This window comes from Triticum urartu, chromosome 7A (genome assembly GCF_056163025.1).
Source record: "Triticum urartu cultivar PI428250 chromosome 7A, HENAU_Tu73, whole genome shotgun sequence".
In the NCBI taxonomy this organism is placed as follows: Eukaryota; Viridiplantae; Streptophyta; class Magnoliopsida; order Poales; family Poaceae; genus Triticum; species Triticum urartu.
Genome location: NC_141879.1, coordinates 313,008,071 through 313,026,472, shown reverse-complemented (window position 1 = coordinate 313,026,472; position 18,402 = coordinate 313,008,071). Strand labels below are relative to the sequence as shown.

General features: G+C 42.1%; 1 protein-coding gene across 3 annotated transcripts; it reads right to left on the bottom strand.

The window, feature by feature from the left end:
- Positions 1 to 9,956: 9,956 nt before the first annotated feature.
- On the bottom strand, positions 9,957 to 17,425 carry LOC125521459 (uncharacterized). 3 transcript variants are annotated; one of them, XM_048686506.2, is made up of 6 exons: positions 16,763 to 17,425; positions 13,630 to 16,674; positions 12,494 to 13,528; positions 10,803 to 12,376; positions 10,655 to 10,723; positions 9,957 to 10,560 (listed from the first exon to the last, which is right to left on the bottom strand). In XM_048686506.2, exons 3-6 carry the CDS (start codon positions 12,839 to 12,841, stop codon positions 10,182 to 10,184), a joined length of 2,370 nt encoding a protein of 789 aa, XP_048542463.2. In that variant the 5' UTR covers positions 12,842 to 13,528; positions 13,630 to 16,674; positions 16,763 to 17,425; the 3' UTR covers positions 9,957 to 10,181. The 3 variants fall into 3 exon arrangements, with proteins under 3 accessions (XP_048542463.2, XP_048542464.2, XP_048542465.2); XM_048686507.2 differs by lacking the exon at positions 12,494 to 13,528; XM_048686508.2 differs by lacking the exon at positions 12,494 to 13,528 and having other exon boundaries at positions 16,187 to 16,674; positions 16,763 to 17,424.
- Between the last annotated feature and the right edge of the window lie 977 nt (positions 17,426 to 18,402).

The following is an 18,402-nucleotide window of genomic DNA, read 5'->3' as shown; positions in this document are numbered from 1 at the left end:
AGGACTTCGTCCTGGTCATACCATAGGCTGCGTCCGGCCGTGACATGGATGACTAACAGTCCGTGTCGCTGTCCTCCGATCTCAAGCGAGTCGCCCTACCAACGAAGTCCGCGCATTTCTCCATCCTATGGATCGTATCCAGCCACCCCCACCCTCCCCTTCTTCCTCCACGCCCTATGCCGACGCTCAAGATCACCGTGTGCTCAGTGTGCCTTTTCTTTTTGCTCCACATGTCGTGTGTTGCGTGCTTACTTGGCTCGTGTGTGCGTGATGATGGAAAGCATGGCTTAGTGTGCATCACTTCGTGACGCTTATTCTGTGCTACTGCGGCTGATTGCGATTGCTACTGATGCTGATTTATGCGGGTCCTTAGTACTTCCCTATGCAATAGGTAGATAGAAAGATGATCAGCATATTTATAAAATTCTTGCAAATTGAACTGACTATTTGTTATCTCTTCTCTAATATTTCTCTAGACCAGAATATCTTTCTTTTTTTGCGTGTAAGATCAGAATCTCCTTTGTGCTCTCTATTGCAGAATTGCTCAATATACAATTGATTCCATGGTCCCTATGCCGTACAATTTTTAGACTTACATGCATGTGTCGCTTTCAATTGCAGAGAAGATATTACCATTATTTAAAAAAAAATGGAAAGTAGGATTTCAACGCCCATGATCCATCTGAGGTATCCCGTTGTACAACATGAGTACTAAATTATTTATGATCAGATCATAAATAGCCTTGAAGTAGCACGTCCCTTGCTTTTGTAATTCTCAACATGGACTTTTGCTTGACAATCTGGTCAAGATTTCTGTGGTAGTAACTATATGATTGGTATTTACATGTTGTTCGTTTTATCCATTCAGTAATTCTTTTGCTCCAGAACAACTAACTTTGTTGAAATACAAATCACAGACTATCGAATTCATTTGTTTGTGGAAAAACCAATATATTTTTTGTCTCCTGCAGGAGCCTAAGGTCGATTTTAAGCAATACCCGGGGTGTGTTGACAATTGAGGAACATTGTTGTGAACCATAGAGTTTGACATTTTGTTTGAAATCTAGGAAGTGCTTTCGACTAAGAATCTATTTTTTAAGGTATGCGCGTTGGATCAAAGATAATGAGCTCAGTTATATTTTTAACACATTCAAGTGCAAGTGCAATCAATATATAAGTTATTTTGTGACAATGTGCTTCCATAGATCTTTGTAAACATTAAATTGTTCATGAGCCGTTATATTTTGTCCATAAAATTCTAATTACATCTGAATACATATTGATTTTGTCTTCGTTGCAACGCACGGGTATATGTGCTAGTTACATAAGAAGAAAGTGTATTGTGACGGTGAACCCACGAAGCGTATTATGACGGTGAACCCACCAAAAATCTTTTGCAATATATAATAGCACAAAAGGGCCCGTGCGTTGCAACGGGAGAAAAAAATCATAAACTTCAATGGGCATGACAACATTTTGCTGCATCACCGATAACATTTTGGCGACCATTTTGTTCAATTTCATTAATAATTCGTAATAAACAAAAATTTAAAAATAATGAATATTTTTTGATTTCCCAAACATTTGTTTTAAAAATTGCAAACATGTTTTGAATATGCGACACAATCATTTTATGCTTTATTCAAAAATTTACTTAAAAGTTCTTTTTCAATTTTTTGGTGGTTTTTTTAAGTACCAAATTATTTAAAGGAGAAAAAACGATAATGGAAAAGAAAAAAGAAAAATAAGAAAACGAAATTTAAAAACGGATCGCCCGCACATGGGCCGGCCCTAATTGGAGCGCTGTGTCTTCTCTTTGCGTGCAGAGCGCAGTATAGGAGATCACTACTGCGTGGGATGGCCCAGGCAGGGGATTCCCTAGTGTGAAATGTTTTTTGTCAACTTATAAATGGCATTGGTGGATAGTATTTTATAAGTTTGGAAGCAATTGATGACTTTAATAATAATAATTATTATTATTATAGCGCATATGCCGTGCATTGCAAGAAGATCAAAAAAAATAGCATGTCCATCAAAACATCATGATAGCATTCAAACGCTGCCAGCTAGTAGCTACAAGAAGGTCCATGTCCATATCTAGAAGAAATGTATAATCATGAAACGACCTTGCAATGACATGCGTCCGACCTATAGCATCGCCAGTCATCCTTGCAACTTCCACGTGGTCGCCTTTACAGTGGTTTTCATCCAACTGGTAGGACAAACGACCATCCTTCTAGCGTCCATGTAATAATTTTGCAGCACTTTGGTCCGAATTGCCAATAGAAAAAAGGACAGCGGAGACTGATGTTACATTGACGTGTTTCTAGCTAGACGCAGTGGGCACTCGACCTTACAGCGACGCGTGCCACTTGCAGTGTAGTGTTTGCCGTTTGAAGCAGCGAAATTTAAGCGAAGTTGCACGTAGATCAAGAAGGTATATTTTCAAAAAAAAATTATAGCAGGAAAAATGCCGAGAAATGAAAAGATTTACGTTTGCAGCTCCAAACCAAATGCTTGCAGTACTTAAAGAAGGACGTGCATGAAAAAAAGAGCTACCGAGCATGCCACGCATATCATCATACGCCAGAAGTTGCAATCATTATCAGGGTTAGTTTTTTTAGACAAATAACCTGGGTTTTTTTTGGGGAAAGACAAAGAACCTGGGTGAGCTGGTTCGGGGCGTGGAGACTACATTCCCACGCTGCTGATTTTTGGATCGTAATCCAATGAAGTCTGGGAGGAGGCCCATCAGCATATATCAGCCCAATATATGGCTAGCGTGCGAAGTTGGAGGTACGACGTAGCACAAAGCAGCGATTGAGTCGTTTTTTAGCAGAATTAGTACCACCTCGCGTATATGTTTTAAATTCGAATTGAAAACATAAATTCACAGGAAGAAAGCGTATTGTGACGGTGAACCCACGGAGTCAATCCGTGCTTTATATTAGGGATAGAAAATATATATAGGGTCGCGCTATTCATCACCCTGAGTGAGGAATAGTTATTTCTCACCCTAGCCTGCCCATGTACCCAGCGTAACAGTCTGCATCCACGACAAGAACAGAAGGTTAGTGAGGTAAACTTACGGTCTTTACAATTGGTCTTGCGCCACGGTGAGGGAAGGGATGTGAGGTAAGATTTGGTTGCATGTAAAGTAATATTACGTCTTAAAATAGTTTGCGCCATAAAATTACTGCAGGGTCGTCGCTCGGCCGGCCGATCCGACATGAGGAAGCGCCTCTATGGTAGTCCCAGTCCGGCAAGGGTGCGGACTTCCATGGAAGATCCTGTTAAGCGCAAGTAGACGTGGCGGCGGCCAGAGAGCTCACTTCGGCGAGGTGCAGACGCCTCCCTCTGGACTGGAGTATCTCGTCACACGCGAGAAGGTCGCGGTGGGAGCGCCACTAGGTCACGGATGATGCATGCATCCTGATTTTTTTTAGTCTTTTCCCTCTCTATTTATAGTGGAGTTGTTCATGAGGAACCATGGATTTGAGCACTGAAAAGCTCATTTTGGAAGAAAAAATTTGGAAGTATAATTTCTGGAATTGCATCCTCAGTTATCCCAAAAATATTCTATCTTCTTTCTGAATGTTGACCGAAATTTCCGGCTGTAGAAATGTCACCAAAACTGTGTTTATGACAAACATTGTACGTGCTCTCTCAGCTTCAGTATCGAACGCATGTAACTGAATTTTGTTATATAGACAACACATTTGGTTTCTTTCACCTTATAATGTCAGTGCTAGTCTTTGTGAATCAATCCATATACTTCCGTCTAGCTCTAGCAAACTACATGTGTAAATCATAATTTATTTTATACTGATCAGTCCATCAAGTCTTGGTTCTGAAATGCTGTTTGATCATACAAGCAAAGGAAAAATATGTAATGGAGGTAATGAATATTTAATTATTTACACCAATAGACTCAGTTAATCACCTAGTATGACCAACCTGTATAGCAAAATCTCTAAGGACGGGTTACATGAGGCAACAACAAAGAGAAGGGTCGGTCCTGTGAGAGATCTTCATATTTCTATGCTGGCTATTGGTTCCCATCATGTCATCTTTTGCTTATGCATCATGTACTTGAGCAACCAAACATCTAATGTTCACTTAGAATATTTTGTACTGAGTAGGATCAATAATTACAATAATAAAGCGATCACACTTGCCTTCTTGGAAGATCCAATGAAGTAATAAGGCAAATCTCACCAATTGATGTTTCTTAAAATACATGCCCTGGTACTGTGTAATGTTGCTAATAGCTTACGGTGACTGAGAACAGGTGGCATCACACAGGATGATCATGTCTAGGTTTGGATTGAAGAAGTGAGGCGCCCATTCTCTTCGGAGTTTTGGTTTTTTTCTGTACTATATTATAACATTTTTAGTAGCACCATGCATATGAGTTTTACACTCAAATAACGACATTAGATATGCTTAGCAAGACAAATCCTTCCATGGTCAATTCACCATATGCCAGAGAAATAGTTGGCCTTTAATTAGATTACAAGAACAATGTAGATGCTTATTGATCAAAAAAGATGTATTGTAAAAACCGAATTACATGAGCACACGACGTGTGAAACATGGTCTGGATGATATGTTCAGGACCTGCTACATGTATGCCTTGGAATGATACGTTGAGGACCTGCTACAGATTTACAGTCCGGATGCTATCAGAAGTGCACAGAGTTCTCCTTCAATCAAGGGTTCGTATCTATTACTTGACTGTCCGTAGACTTCTGACAGCTGCAAGAGAGCCACATTTTAATGCACTATAAATCAAGCATGGAATCTAAGAGATATCATATTATAATAAGAGAAAAAGTCCAGCATGGAAGCAATTTATTCTGCAGAAAATTCACAAGTGGATTCTTCTATCTAACGAATTACAGCTGAACACTTTGTTCATATTTGCAAGCAAACCATCTGAACACCATGTTCATATTTGCAAGCAAACCATCTGAACACCTTGTTTATATTTCAACGGAAGCACAAACCAGAGTAGCATCGTTACCTCTGCAAAATATTTAGCTAGCCCAAGCATGAATTTTACAGGATAACACACTTTCAACTTTACATAGCCTGTTAGCTCTGAAAAATATTTGTATATTGCAATCAAATTTAGACGAGAACACACCCGGTTTAGCTATGACCAAAACAGCTAACTCGCCACGAATCAAGATCAACCACACTATTTGTTGGGCATAAGTTACCTGCACATCCGAGAGGTACTGGGCCAGGGAAATTGTTCAAAAAACTGTAGCATGCAGCGCGTACTAGAGCATCCAACCGTGGCTGGCAGAGAGCGTGAAGGGGTAATGGTCAAACCAGCGACGCAGAACACCATTAGCAGAGTTGATGTGACCACCACGCAAACCAAGCACCACGTCGTCGAGCCTACCTGCTCTAAGGAAAGTTAAAAACACTTAACCCCGTCACCAAGGCCACACGCTCGCCGTATGCATTCGCCCCCAAAGGCGCCCACTGTCGCCAGCCAGAGAGGTCACCCGTCACTAGGGCCTCTTGCCGAACACACTGAAAAAATCGCATCATGCTTTTTTGCTCTGAATGTCAACTTCAGAATTGTGACTTTCATCTTACATTATTAAATTCAATGACAGATTCATCTTCTTGGCTCTAATGCACACTAGTTCATAATGAATCCATAGAGTTAGGACACTTGGAATTACCCCTGACCCTTGGCAAATTTTATTTACTATACTACCAAGTAGCCAGGCACAAATAAGGATTCTACCCGTCAGGCTCATGCAATAAATCTTTTCAGAATCAATAGTGAATGAAATTCAGAACCTGCGCCTTCATTTATCCAAGATTCCTCACAAAGTATACGACTGTTACAACTTCAATTCCCAATTGGGCATTAACACAAACACCCCGTGGGCACTCAGAATGAGATCCAAAGATGGATTACTAAGGTTCACACAAGCGTTGAAATTATGGAAACAATCAGATCAAAAACATAATGGTTACCTGCTAGGAGGAAGGGGCTAGCAACAGAACATGCGATGTAGTGTGAGAGGAGGAGATCACAGCCGCATGGAGAACAAGGGCAGCGTGCTCACTATGTCCATGCGTGTGCAAAAAAATAGGGAAGCGCACAAACCTTACACCCGGAGGCCGTGATGGATGCTTGTCCTGTACAGTCTTGGCAACCGTGCTCCAGCCTCGAGCCAGAGCTGCCGCGACAACCACCCGTCGGCCGCCGCGCTGCCGGACAACGCGGCCACACGCCTGATCACGACGTCACTGACGTCATTGACTTTCCCGCAGAACTAACCCGCTGAGCACCATGCCGTCGTCCAGCAAACCAGCCACAGCCACCGCCACTCTCCGTCAAAACTGCCGCTCATCTCGATTGAATAGGAACGTGGGAGACGGGTCGTGGCGTGGGCTAGCTATCCCAGTCCCCACAAGGCCACAATCGGGAAACGGTTTGTAGCCGATGTGCAAAAGAGGTGAAAGTTTATGTTTGTGTACATAAAAATTACATCGTGTAAGCGGTGGAGCCTGGCGGTCAGCCGTAAGGTTACGGCTCACCATACGGGGTGCCACCGGGGCGGGTTCGCTGGATTGACCAGGGTGAGAATTACTTATTCTTCACCCTGGGTCACTAATAGACTTTATTATATATATATATATATATATATATATATATATATATATATATATATATATATATATATATAATGCCCGTGCGTTGTACCGGGCAAAAAAGATCTTAAAAAACTACTGTGCCTCCCACTATGTGTCACTTCCAGTATGCTCATCGCCAGTGAAGGGCGTGTGGATCTTTTTCCCCGGCGGGTCTTCCGGATCTATTATGTTTAGGTTTCCAGGGGATCTGTCCAAATTCAACCAGTTTTTGTGGTCTTCAGAGTTTCTACATGTCATCTCATGGTCTACATCAACAACTTGGCAGCCCCTTCTTCCATGTTTGTAAGGACACGTGTTACTTAATCTTTGGCCTTAGACCTTTTTGCAAAAAAACAATAGAAAGGATGTTTTTTGAGATCTGTATCATTTGTTACATATTATTCCAGAGTTTAATAATTCATGTAAAGTTGTACTAAACCAGCGACAAGTGATATAGATCGGAGAGAGTAACTAAATTACCGTGAATTCAAAATTTAATAAGATATATATGTTTCATACAAAATTTATTAGTTACTTTTGTTCTGAGAAGTATAACTGAAATTTTAATAGTAACAAAAATAGGTCAAAAATACATATTTGAACAGAGAAGTCTGCAACGTTTGTGGTTACATGGCTGCCTACTTGATACACTGTAGCAACGTTTATGATTACATGGCTGCCTACTTGATATACTGTAGCAGACAATACATAGTCCATGAGTTTCAGCTAGTTAAGCAAAGAAGATTTTATATATCATGTTGAATTAAGATGACTTTTTTTTTTGAAATGGAACACTTGTATTCCATTACGACAAGGCTTGGTCGCTGGTCACATCACTAATTACATCATTGGGGCAATTGGTGAATCACTCACGGTACCCACCATCAGCTAAACTTGCACCTAAGGACGCCAGCACATGTGTTAGTCCATTACACTGTCTCGGCACATACACCACATGAGCCTCAATGAAAAGGGTCCTAAGTCTGAACTGATATCACTAAACAAAACACCCAGTTACGCCAACTCATAGTCGTTTGAGTTCATTGCTTGCTTAAGGACCATACAGTCAGTTTCAAAAATGACGCGCCCAACTCCTAACCTATCCGCCAGAGTCACTGCCTTGGAAAGAGCAACAACTTCAGCTTGTAGGGCATTGTGCAGATCATGCTGGGCTCCAGCCATTGCAAAACGAATGTCTTGAGCGTCATCTCTGTAGATTAGGCCCCAGCCTCGTTTATTTTCACCATATTGCTTGGAGGCTTCTCCCACTTATGCTGCCGCACGATCGGTTCAGTAGGCTTAGCGCTCAAAAACTCTTTCCATTCATTAGCGTGGTGACAGACAGTGTATCGAAAAGTTTCAACTTCCAGCCGTCGCTCCCCATGATTGCCCCTGTTCCGTTCCATACACCAACACCAGAGCAAAGCGATGGATAGCAGCTCCCTCTCCTCTGGCAGGTCAAGGATTATAGGCATAATTTCTTTGGCAGATGTACACTGGAGCAGTCTAAGTCTGATATCCTCAAACAACAGTGCTCGCCATCATTGCTTGATCAGTTTACAATTAAGAAACAGGTGGCCACCATCCTCAAAGTTGGAGAACTGCATATAGAAAGTGTCTTGCCACCGTCGGCGCTGTATTCGGTAAAGGAAGTTATGTGATCCTTATAGCATCTTACGGAAGACACTTATGCGGCAAATTAACTGCACTAAAATCAAACCAAAAAGAAATATATTAAGATAACTTAAAGAATTCCTGATCCTAGCATATATGCATTTTGCTATCTTTCAGGCATAAAAAGTTCTAGCAAACTAAAATCATTACCAAGTAATCATAAGTCTAATCAGTTTTAGGTCAGGCTGGTTCACTAATAACTTTGAAAAGGAGGAAATCACACATCACATAAAAAAGTGCTAGGAGACAAATAAGGTAAGTGAAAGAATTTGGATTGTATGGAATATATTGCACTTCATTTAAGCATGAATCTAGAATTTTGCAGAATATACATTGCCTAGCCATGTAATTAGAGTCCAAAATATATGCAATTAGTTTAATTACATATAGTTAGTCATAATTGCATTGTGTTGCAAACACAGGAACAAGTTTCTAATCCATTTAATCATACTTACAAAGTATGGCAAGTCATCTCCCAGTTTACACGTCCTCTGAATCTAAAAAGGGTTAATTGGATAAATGCCACTCCAATTCTGGTAATTCAGAAAAATGCCACTCCAATTTGCAAACTTCGAAAAATGCCACTCCAATTCTCGGATACATCTGTCGATGCCACTCCGCCCTTTTGAGCTGGTTTTTTAAGAAAAAACGCTGACGTATACGCCCTGTATTTTTCGTCGGACGGAAATGCCCCTGCATCCATCTGTCCAGTCCGTGCGTATCTTCTTCCCCTTGCTACTCTCCCTATTTCCGCTCCTCTCTCGCCAAGAACGCTAGCCGCCGCCGTCGCCGCGCTGCTGCTGTTGCTCCACATCCAGGCCGAGCCCCTCCTGCTACACATCCCCGGCCACGACCCTGCTGCCCCACACCGTCCGCCGCGCCCTGCTGCTCCACATCTCGTCCCGCCGCCCTGCTGCTTCTCACCGCCGGGCAGGAGTCCCAGCCGGCACGCCGCACCCCAACTGCCTTTCCAATCCGGCACCACAACTCCCCTCCCCCTGCACTATCTCCTGTGGTCCTTCCGCCGGAGCTCGCTGCCAGCCTCTTCTGTCCTCACTCCCCCCTGCCTCAGCTTCCTGTACTCCATCCGCCATGGCAAGGAGAGCTGTCGGGGCCATTGGAGGTGGAGGATGCAGCTCGTCGTTGTTATTTAGATGATCTGAAGAGTAAGAAGAAAGAGAAGATTGCAGGTGGCCTTGTTGAATTTAGGAGGAAGAAAAATGATGCAGGCTGCTTGTCTTTGAACGAACTGAAGATTGCTGAATGAAGATTGCACAATGGAAGATCGAAGAGCTGAAGATTGATAGTGCAAAAATATGTGTGTTGTAAACAGACTGAGAATGCAAAAATGTATGTGTGATGTGCAGACTTAAGCAGAAAAATGATGAGATCATGCTTGTAATGTGTGCATATCTAGTGGCTGTACTGAAAAAGATGTAACATTTCTATGAGTAATGAAGAATGTGTTATTTTCCTGTGCAGAAGAAGCATGATTGTACTGTGTAGAGGAAGCATGAAGTTAGTGGGAAAAATGAACATGACCTCGGCCGAAATACATATAATTTGCATCAGATGACAGGTCATAATATTTTGCATCAATAGAAGATGAACCAAAATAGTCTTAAAGCTCCGGTTTGAGCATCAACAATAGATGAACCAAAATAGCTAAGCTCCAGTTTAAGCAACACACATCAGGCTCTAGTTTGGCCATCAGGCTCTAGTTTGAGCATCACACACACACACACACACAAGTTCAACCTCTAGTTTGAGCATCACACGCATACAAGTTCCAGCTCCAGTTTGCGCATCACACACACATACATGGTCCAGTTCAAGCAAATTCATCCCCCAAGCCAATAAAGCAGATTTTTCTTGGTTCCTAGAGTTGGCTTGAGAACAGCATCACTGGTAGATGGTGTAACAAACTGCAGTTTTTTGCTCTTCTTCCCTGCAGTTTTCTCCTTTCCAGTACCTTCACTTTGCTTGCCTTTCCCCTTGACTGGAGTCTTCTTCTTGACCGGCGTCTTTTTCTTCTTGACCGGTGTCTTCTTCTTGACCGGTGTCGTCTTCTCCTTGACCGGCGTCTTCTTGACCGGTGTCGTCTTTTTAGCTGGCGTCTTCTTCTTGATCGGCGTCGTCTTCTCCTTGACCGGCGTCATCTTCTCCTTGACCGGTGTCGTCTTTTTAGCCGGCGTCTTCTTCTTGACCGGAGTCTTCTGCCTGCAGGTACATTAAGAGCAAATGTCGGAACTAAGTATTGTGTGTTCATAAATATAATTTGTGGTAAAAGAATGAACATAAGTTAGTATTATACCTTTTATAATTTGCTATAGGTTCGTCATCTTCCACAACTTCCTCCTCGGCTGCAGTAGCATCTCTCTTTCTGCATGATAGAAAAAGGTGAAATGGATTAGCAACATGAACCCATTTGACGTAAACAAATTTTGTAAGTACAATGGCACCTTTTAGTAGGAGTGTGCTCCATTGGTGGTGGTTCTGCAATAACTAAAGGAGGGAGATTGCAAGTTTTTGCAAAGTGGCCATTTCGACCACATTTTTTGCATTTAACCACTTTTCTTCCTGGGTCTTCAAGAAATCCTCTAATTCTTTGAACCCTGGGCCTTCCAGGTGGCCTTTTCTCTTGTATAGGTGGGTAAACAAGGAATCCAAGGTCAACTTGCTCCCATTGTGTCCTATCAGTCATGGTTGGCAGTGCCCCAGCATAAGCAGCTCGAAATTTTGCCACGCTGTAATACTCATCAACAAAGGACTCAATCTTTGCGCCCCTCATTGAACAAATGAAAGTCAATGCATGAATGCAAGGCTGCCCAGAAACTTGAAATTTCCGACATGAGCATGTTCTCTGTTTTAGATCAACAGTGTGCCTCTGGTCATATGCTTTCACATCATATAGTGTAATCTCTGCCTCATGTTCGGTATTCCACGCCACTTTATGGGGCCCAATTGTTTTACTGAGTGCATTGAGCCTCTTGAGAACCTCGGGCAAGATTATGCCGGCCAAATACCTACCAACATGCCTCCTCACATTGAACTTCACCATTATTAGCTCTCTAATCCTATCTAGTAGCTCACACAAATTTAGCCCTTTCAAGTCTTTGATCTGCTTGTTAAAACTTTCAGAAATGTTGTTAGTGAGATAATCAACCTTGCTATCCACACCAAAGGCACACCTATACCAAATCCTATTGTGGTGTTTCTCAAGGTACTCGATAGCACTTGGATCAGCCTCAAATATCTTTTGCATATGCCATCTGAACTTGTGCTCTGTGAATCCCCTAGCAGCTGGGTACAAATGGTCAGTGTACACTTTACCATGGAATTTTTTCATAAAATTTTGGTATAAATGGCGCATACACTCCCTATATTCGCACTCGGGGAATACTTTGTCAACTGCATTTTCTAGTCCCTTGCAAGCATCACTGGAAATTACTAGCCCTGGTGGACATCCTACAGCCCTGCGCAGCTGCTGCATAAACCATACCCAGTTTTCTGTAGTTTCTGAATCAAATACGGCATATGCTACATAATACAACCAGTTGTGTCCATCAACTCCGGTCGCTGATGCTAATTGACCAACATATTTGCCGTTCAGTGCAGTTGCATCTACTCCTATGTATGGTCGACATCCAGCTAAGAAACCATCTATGCAGGGTTTGAAAGCTACAAAGACTCTATTGAAATAGTACTTATCTTTTTCCTTGACCAAATCAATCTCAACAATACTACCAGGGCATCTCTTCTCTATCTCTGCTTTCCAATTGAACAACAATTGAAAACTATCCTCATATTTACCATGCATTTGTTCCAGAGCTATCTTCATACCTGCCCAAGCTTTGGAATACTTCAGCTTGAAGTTGAAGTCACCCTCCAACTTAGTTTTCGCTGCCTTTGCTCCCTCTCCTAGGTTTTTCTTCACCCAATCAACAAGCTTCTCTGCAACCCAACCTTGTGTTGCCATTCTGCTGTCTACAAGCTTTGTAGTAGGGCAATTGTGCTCAGAGGGAATCTTCTTTATCTGCACAAAGATGCCATGATTAGTTCGCACACACAAAAACAGGATACATGTAGGATATAATAGTCATAAGAGAAAGGTGAGAAAATGCACAAATAATTACAACATGAGTAAGCATACCATGACAACTTGTTGATCACGCAACCTCGATGCGTGAATGCGCCAAGGGCAACTAGGATATGAGCAATTAGCCATGAATCTAGTAGAATCAGTCCTTACTTTAGCTAGCTCAAAGTCTTTTACCACAGCATGATGTCTTATTGCTTTTCTAAAGGTTACAATGTCAGGAAAAAGAGCCCCCACTTTAATGTCAGCATTATAAGGATCAGTGGCCACATTGTACTGAATAGGCATGTCAGTAACCTCTTCCTCCTGCTGGATAAGATGCTTAACATCAGAGATATCCATATCATCTTCGGCCTCCTCATCCTCAGCTTTCTCATCAGGTGTTGTAGCCAGTGCTTGCATTACGGCAGGTTCAGGAATGCTAACACCTACTAGATGTTCATCATCAACTCCAACATACTCCTCCTCGTTATCAAATGGATCAGTGGAAGGATTTTGAAGTTCTTGTTGTTGGTCAGCATGTGGCACATTAGGCTGGCTTGTACTTCCAACCTCTGATGTGACACTCTCAACTATAGGAGGCGGTGCAGGCTGAGTTGGCGTTGTTGGACAATTAGTAGTGTCGGTCTGGAGGTATGCTTGTGCATCATTCGGCTGGATTATATTTCATAATTTTGAGTGCCCATGACCAATGGATCATCATTAGGCACAACACTAATAGGAACAAAATCTGCAATTTTTGATCCACCATTGAATACACTAGATCCAATTACATCCACCACTACCACACTAAGTGGCACTTTCAGCTCAGCTGCATACATATCAAACATCAAGTAGTGCTGCTCATCATGCAACAGCCTGACATTTTCACCCAACACTTTGTCAAAATATGAAACTGACACCAATTGATTAGTGCCAATGTTCAACTCTAAAGCTAGCTGGCGTGTTAATGCATCAACGCTGAACTTTTCTACGACTACAGTCCATAGCAAATTCCTCCCCTTCACATAAATCTTCCTACCATCAGGACTTGTACAGAAAAAGGCCTCCACAACAATTTGTAAATTAAAAGCATTGCTGCCACTGTACCTATGAAAATCATATGGGTAATCAAACATCAACAATTGGGGAAGAACTAAACACACATGCAACAAATCGGTGGAACTTGAGCATTTTTTCTACAAACTTACTGAGAATTCGGGGCCGGGGATGACATTGTTGCAGGGTTACTTCGAATCTTCGGCAGTGGCACTCGAGGATGCGCGATTCAAGTGGCCTCCAGCATGGCCACCGCCATGCTCGCTTGCTGGTGGTGGGGCGCTCAACAGCAAGGCGTCGGCTGGGGCTCCTGCCCGACGGGGGGAGAAGCAGCAGGACGGCGGCACCGGGATGTGGAGCAGTAGGGCGCGGTTGACGGATGTGGAGCAGCAGGGCGGAGGCTCGGGATGCAGGGGAGCAGGGCGGCGGCGGCTAGGGTTCTTGGGAGAAAGGAGGGGAATGAAGAGAGGAATGCGAGGAAGACGATAGGCACGGGGCTGGACCGGTGCGTGTTAACCAGATGGATGCAGGGGCATTTCCGTCCGACGGAAAATACAGGGCGTATACGTCAGCGTTTTTTCTTAAAAAACCAGCTCAAAAGGCCGGAGTGGCATCGACAGATGTATCCGAGAATTGGAGTGGCATTTTTCGAAGTTTGCAAATTGGAGTGGCATTTTTCTGAATCACCAGAATTGGAATGGCATTTATCCAATTAAACCCATCTAAAAACATGCACCTGCTCTGAACTTTTTCACATTTGCTATGCTGCTCCCAATTTGCAATTGGTTTCAAGCAATCAAAAATGGAGTGGAGGGGAGTAAATTTTTCATAAAAATATGACTGCTAAAATAGAATTATCTCTCCCTCTCTCTGTGTATACATGCACATATACACAAGCAAGCAAATCAAACTGCAAAACTGAAACTGAGCGTACTAATATCACGTTCAGAGGTGAAACTGAGGAACCTCAGAGGCTCAGAACATACTAAAAGACCGTAAGACTCTGATAAATTACCTTTTTTTACAATTGACAGGAGGCAAGGAGCAAGGATTTCCAGTCAAGAACAGAGCAAAGAGCTATTAACATGATATGAATACTAAAGAATAATTCAAAAAATGTCTACTTTTGTGGTATTATTGATACCACTCTAGTTGCACAAAGAGTGAAGGAGCTCCGTTGGTTGTAGTATGTGTGAATCTTTCTTTGCCTAGATCATGTGTAGCCGAATAATTTCCAACTCCCAAGTCCCAAACATTTGCTCAGTGATGGACTAAACAAATAATAATATTTGCAGTTATAAGATGTAAATATTTGTCACATTATTCATGTAAAAAGCTACTTTGCAAGCTTGTCTTCTTCACACTCAAAGAGTAAATAAACGAAACATTGAAATTGACGGCTATCTACAAACATACTCCCTGTGTAAAATAATAAGACCTTTTAGATCACTGAGTACATGATAAGCAAGAACATAATAGATCATCCAAGAAACTAAATCCTTGACGACTCCCAACTGACAGCATGATGTTCCTATATACATGAGCTATTGTAGACCCATAGAATAGCATGTTACATAAATAAATAAAACACTTGGCCAAGTGAAACACTTAAAACCAAATACCAATCGTAGTGACTTGCGGTGTTAACAAATATATGATCATTCTACTCGACCAAATGAAATGGGAGTATTTATGCAGCTCTACTTTAACTGAGTTGATGTGACTGCAACTCCATTATTAATTAGAAGCTAAATCTGAAGTACTCACTCAGTTGAGCAGTGGTTAACCCACTAAGATTTAGATATGAAGCGTTCTCTCACGGATTGGTTTATCAATTAAACATCGCTCTAGCTAGGTAAACCGCAAAAAAAAAATCAACACAACTTTGTTAAGTACTTCCAGCTTAAGGTTTGCAACATGTGTTTGATGCTCCAAACCTATCATCTATGTTTAGTTGTGCTGCCACAGATATCCGTACGGACCAGCCTGCTCCTTGGTGGCTGTGTGTACTCTAGTATGTTGTTTCTGACCTAAGACTTCAATATGTGTGGTTCCTCCTGTAGCTAGATCTCAAGCTAGCTATGTTAGTCCTGACTGATTGTACTAACAACATTTCCTTTGAGCTTGATGTTTGTGCCATTCTGATGCCAACTTGTATTGTTGTTTTTGTGTTGAAATATGAAAGCTCTAACAAAAGCACAGCAGACCAAGCAGATGGCAGTAATACTATTATTACTCATTTGAAAATATCCTCCTATAACTAAAATATTTATCTTACACCTATCCAGCAAACTATGTATCATGTGTCTTCCATAAAAAAATTCCAAAGAAACATTGCGGATCAAGTAAGATAATCTATATAATCTCACATAAAGGAAATCATCCATCCTTTCATTTGGTTGGCCACTTCTATTTCAGGAAGTATAACCGGGAAATTGATCGTAGTTGTCAGATGCTCATAGTACAATTCATTTTTTTATCTGCAAGGCTATATAAAAGGCTCTTGATTAGGCTAGTAGCAGAACTTACTAATGTGCGCGCTCGTCAATCGGCTAGTGTATGTATCAGTAGAAAGACTGCATCATGCCATTAGGAAGTGGTACGTGCATGCATGCAGGACTATGAGTTTGCATATCTATGTGGCATCACAGAATGAATTCATTATCCATCATGCTAGAAATTTTGTCAAGACGTGTTAGGCGAGCAAACCTGGAGCTTGAGTCCATCAGCAGGGCGGCCATGTTTAAGATTCAGGCCAGTAAAAATCCCCCAGCTCGTTTTTATAACCTATTGCCTATTCCTTCGGTGTTGAATCAACCGATCCATGGCCTGGGTCTACTGTCTAATTTGTCGATCCGTGCTTCCAGTGGCTGTCACTTCCTTGAATAATCGGGCGCACAATTGGGAGTATCTCGCAGCGCCTAGAGCTCTTGGAGCAAGCTCTGTCGACGATCGCCTGGAAGAAATCCACGCCCATCCACGTCTGGAGCCCTGGAAGGAACACTACGATGTGTCCACGGCCCATGTGTTGGCGGCCTCCATGAACACGGCGGTGCCGCCCACATCAGCGTCCCTAGCTGCGATGGCGCCTGTGTCAAACTCGAGCACGAGAAGCAATTGAGTAGGGGGTTCGGTCGAGGGCATCAAGTCTGCACCGGATCCCTCTGTCTCCGGCGCCCTGTTCCTCCTTTCCAAATCTGCAATTCATTAGAACGGAAAGGTAAATTTCTCAAGTTCAGTACCCTATTCAGAACAGAAAAACAAATCTGCTTAATTGGGATGTACCTTATGCCGATGTATATACCCTGTTCCTCCTTTTGAAATCTGTAATTCCATTCTTTCCAAGTCTACCAGACTGCTTAATTTACAAACAAAGAAAATTGTGCTGCTTGTCATGGAAGAGATGGAGGCGGGGAAAACAAAACCATAGAAAACATGATGCGTGGAGGGGTTCTGGACGCAGGCGGGTCCTTGGCCGGCGGTGCTCGTGCATCAGGCGGCCACGGGCGGCCACCTTGGCCGGCGGCGCTCGGGAATCGGATGGCCATAGCCGTCTCTGTGCATGCCCGATGACGAGGTAGATCGGAGACGGGGCAAATTGATCCGGTAATTGTGGTCCGAGAACCGGTGGCGGACGACGTTCTACGACGACGGCGGCGCGGATCTGAGGCCATGGCATGCTCCTATTCTTCCTGGGGACAGAGAGATCGGGTGATGAGCGAGGTGAGAGGAGACAGAGGAAGAGGAGAGGGAGCAGGGCACGACGGCACTCATCTCCGGCGAGGATCCGGTCGCCGGCGGATCGCGAGGTCGAGGCTGCGGCGTGCTCGGGAGCTCGGCCTAGGGCGGGTGCGGCGTACGGGCGTCGCTCCACTGGCTTCGGCCCAGATGTTTTACTACGGGTACAATTTCTAAAAACAGGAGGACCTTTTTGCAATACGGCTGCGACCCCGGGTGTGCGGGCAGAAGCGAACGAAACGGTTTTAGTACCACCTCGCGTATATGTTAAATTCAAACTGAAAGCGTAATTTCACAGGAAGAAGCGTATTATGATGATGAACCCACGGAATCAATCCGTATTTTATTAGAGATAGGGATAGACTAGTACAAATGCCCGTGCGTTGCATCGGGCAATAAATGTGACAGGACTTGCTTCATGGGTACTTTTTTATCACTTTATATATCTCATTTAAATATATTTTGAACGTGAAAATTTCCTTGTTTTTATTAAAAATGTAAAACCTTTTGAATAGTAGTATAAAAAATTATGTAAATCGGCACATTTTTCTATGAAATATTTTTATGTAAATTAATTATTTCTATTTTACATTTTGAAATATTTTTTGTAGTTAGTAGTTCTTTTTTGGGTGATTTTTAAGTGTTTTTAAAATAGCACGAACATAGACTTGCTTCATGGGTACTTTTTTGCCACTTTATATATCTCATTTAAATAAATTTTGAACATGGAAATTTCCTTGTTTTTATTAAAACTTAATATTTTCATAAAAAATGTAAAACCTTTTGAAGAGTAGGATAAAAATTATGTAAATCGGCACATTTCTCTATGAAATTTTTTTATGTAAATTAATTATTTCTATTTCACATTTTGAAATGTTTTTTGTAGTTAGTAGTTCTTTTGTAGGTGATTTTCAAGTGTTTCTAAAAAACCACGAACATTTAAAAAAACTATAAAAGCCTCTGTCCTTTATTATTAGGTATAGAAATAAGGTTACAACGAGTATTTATTTTTGAACTTTGTAATTTGGACGTATCTTAACAATGTTTGTGATGACCTATTCAGCTCCTAATTTTCATTTCATCCTATTAGAAAGTATCAACTTTTTTTTGCTGTTCAGTAAAACACGTTTTTTTATTACTTTGAGTAGGTTTTTTAGATTTTCGAGAATATTTTTAAAATTTTAATT

Bases quoted from the DNA above. Each gene is read 5' to 3' on its own strand.
- LOC125521459 (XM_048686506.2), bottom strand. From the start codon at position 12,841: ATGCAAGCACTGGCTACAACACCTGATGAGAAAGCTGAGGATGAGGAG. The intron at 10,724-10,802 runs GTGCCATTGTAC...TCTATCATGCAG, and splicing joins GAGCACACTCCTACTAAAAG to AAAGAGAGATGCTACTGCAG. The intron at 10,561-10,654 runs GTATAATACTAA...ATGTACCTGCAG, and splicing joins CCTATAGCAAATTATAAAAG to GCAGAAGACTCCGGTCAAGA.